The following is a 2476-nucleotide window of genomic DNA, read 5'->3' on the forward strand; positions in this document are numbered from 1 at the left end:
CTGGAGCAAGACAGAGAGACAGAGCAGCTGCCCTCACTCTGCACTGACCCACAGGCATCCTCTGGTCTTGCAGGACTCGCTCTGTTCTCCCTGAGTGCAGCAGAAATGCTGAGAGTTTCTGACACCCAACAACACTCCCCAGGGTGGGAGGGGAGAAGGAGCTGTAGAAACGACAAACCTCTCAAACTCAGTTTCTCAGCCCTGCGGGTACAGATGCTGACAGTCCCTTCTGCAGCAGGAGCGGTTCCATCTGACAAAGCTGAACCCCAGGACTGGCTCCTGCCCCACCCCATCACACAGGCTCAGGCTGACTCCTCAAGAGCCCCTGGGCAGAGACCCTGCTCTTCATTGCACACTCATCAAGCACCGACCAGGGCTCCAGCCAGGACGTTCTCCTGGAAAAAGAAAAGGGTCTCTTTGTGGGAGGGTCTGTGGGAAATGGCTTTGGTTTTCCCAGAGAAGTCTCATCTGAACCGTCACTGTCTTTTCCTCCTTGCACAGGTCCTCATGCCCACAGGCAGCGAATGTCCAACAGCAGCTCCATCACCCAGTTCCTCCTCCTGGCATTCACAGATATACAGGAGCTGCAGCTCTTGCACTTCTGGCTCTTCCTGGGCATCTACCTGGCTGCCCTCCTGGGCAACGGCCTCATCATCACCACCATAGCCTGTGACCAGCACCTCCACACCCCCATGTACTTCTTCCTGCTCAACCTCGCCCTCCTCGACCTGGGCTGTATCTCCATCACTGTCCCCAAATCCATGGCCAATTCCCTCTGGGACACCAGGGCCATTTCTTATATTGGATGTGCTGCACAGATATTTTTGTTTCTCTTTTTCATTTCAGCAGAGTATTCTCTTCTCACCATCATGTCCTACGACCGCTACATTGCCATCTGCAAACCCCTGCACTACGGGACCCTCCTGGGCAGCAGAGCTTGTGTCCACATGGCAGCAGCTGCCTGGGCCACTGGGTTTCTCCATGCTCTGCTGCACACGGCCAATACATTTTCACTGCCACTGTGCAAGGGCAATGCCCTGGACCAGTTCTTCTGTGAAATCCCCCAGATTCTCAAGCTCTCCTGCTCACAGTCCTACTTTAGGGAAGCTGGGCTTATTTTGGTTAGTGTCTCTTTATCATTTGGGTGTTTTGTGTTCATTGTGGTATCCTATGTGCAGATCTTGAGGGCTGTTCTGAGGATCCCCTCTGAGCAGGGACGGCACAAAGCCTTTGCCACGTGCCTCCCTCACCTGGCCGTGGTCTCCTTGTTTGTCATCACTGCCGTGTTTGCCTACCTGAAGCCCCCCTCCATCTCGTCCCCATCCCTGGACCTGGTGGTGTCTGTTCTGTACTCAGTGGTGCCTCCAGCAGTGAACCCCCTCATCTACAGCATGAGGAACCAGGAGCTCAAGGATGCCCTGTGGAAACTGATGACTGGATTTCTTCCGAAGCTATAAACTGTCTCTGTCTTCTTCTACATACGAGTTATAGTCTAACTCATTGCAGGTTCATCCTGTGTGCAGTATTTTTTGTCTCTAGTTGTGTTTTTCTCTTATGATAATACTGTAATTCCATTTTTAGTTCACTGCCTGCTTTTCTTTTCTCACTGAGTGTCTGTGTCCATGAGGAATCATGCTCCCTGTGTTTAAGCAAAATAAAGGGCTCTCTGGCAAACTGTTTTCTGCTGACATCCGAACTCCAAGACCTTTTTCAAGCTGCAGGGACAGTTCCTGTGTGCATGGGTGGAAGGGGAAAGAGCTCTCGCTTGGCAGCCCTGCCAGGGAGCACCAGCGCTTGGCCTTCCAGAGCTGTTCTCGTTCCACTCCCACACTCTCCTTCTCATCCCTTGTGTTGGTGCAAGGCCTGAGTGCTCTGGCAGCCTGGTCACCGTCCTGCTGTGTGTCAGTCCTGTGAGCGCAGGCAGGGACAGGCCATGGGCACTGCTGTGACAGAGCTGGCCTCCGTAACACTACTTCTATAAAGGAAAGTGATGTTCATAGGGCAGTGCCTGAGGGCTTAGGTCTTCTTCAAGTTCGTCTTCAGGACATGCACAAGAAAGCAGCCTGCAGGTGGAAACAGCAGTGTAGAGATAAACAGTATGCGTGTGCAGGGCTGGGCATACAGCAGTGTCCTCTCACAGCCAGGCCTCCTGCCAGAGACCTGCAGGACCAGCAGAGCAGGGGCTGGACTGTGCCATGTGCACTGGACACCCCGCGGAAGCTGCCCCAGGGCATCGTCATGGACTGGCCCCTCACAACCAACATTTCCAGCCCTGGCCTCTCTCCCCATCTCACAGAGGTTGTTCTTCCCTCCATGGATGGACATTGAATGAGTTGTTCACCAGTCCGAGTTTGTATTGTAGAGATGAGATGTAAGCATGCACATCATGTACATGAGGTGACATGAACACGAGTGAGCACAAACACCATCAACTATTCCTTTGGTTTCCATGAAGGCCTGTGGCACAGACAAGGTC

At 53.2% G+C, this 2476-nt stretch overlaps 1 protein-coding gene across 1 annotated transcript; it reads left to right on the forward strand.

Moving 5' to 3' along the window:
- Positions 1–524: 524 nt before the first annotated feature.
- On the forward strand, positions 525–1424 carry LOC135999544 (olfactory receptor 14A16-like; the record flags this gene model as incomplete). The annotated part of the gene is made up of 1 exon (XM_065653114.1): positions 525–1424. A coding segment is annotated over exon 1 (900 nt), but the record flags the coding sequence as incomplete, so codon positions are not given.
- Between the last annotated feature and the right edge of the window lie 1052 nt (positions 1425–2476).

Source organism: Caloenas nicobarica, chromosome 28 (genome assembly GCF_036013445.1).
Source record: "Caloenas nicobarica isolate bCalNic1 chromosome 28, bCalNic1.hap1, whole genome shotgun sequence".
Lineage (NCBI taxonomy): Eukaryota > Metazoa > Chordata > Aves > Columbiformes > Columbidae > Caloenas > Caloenas nicobarica.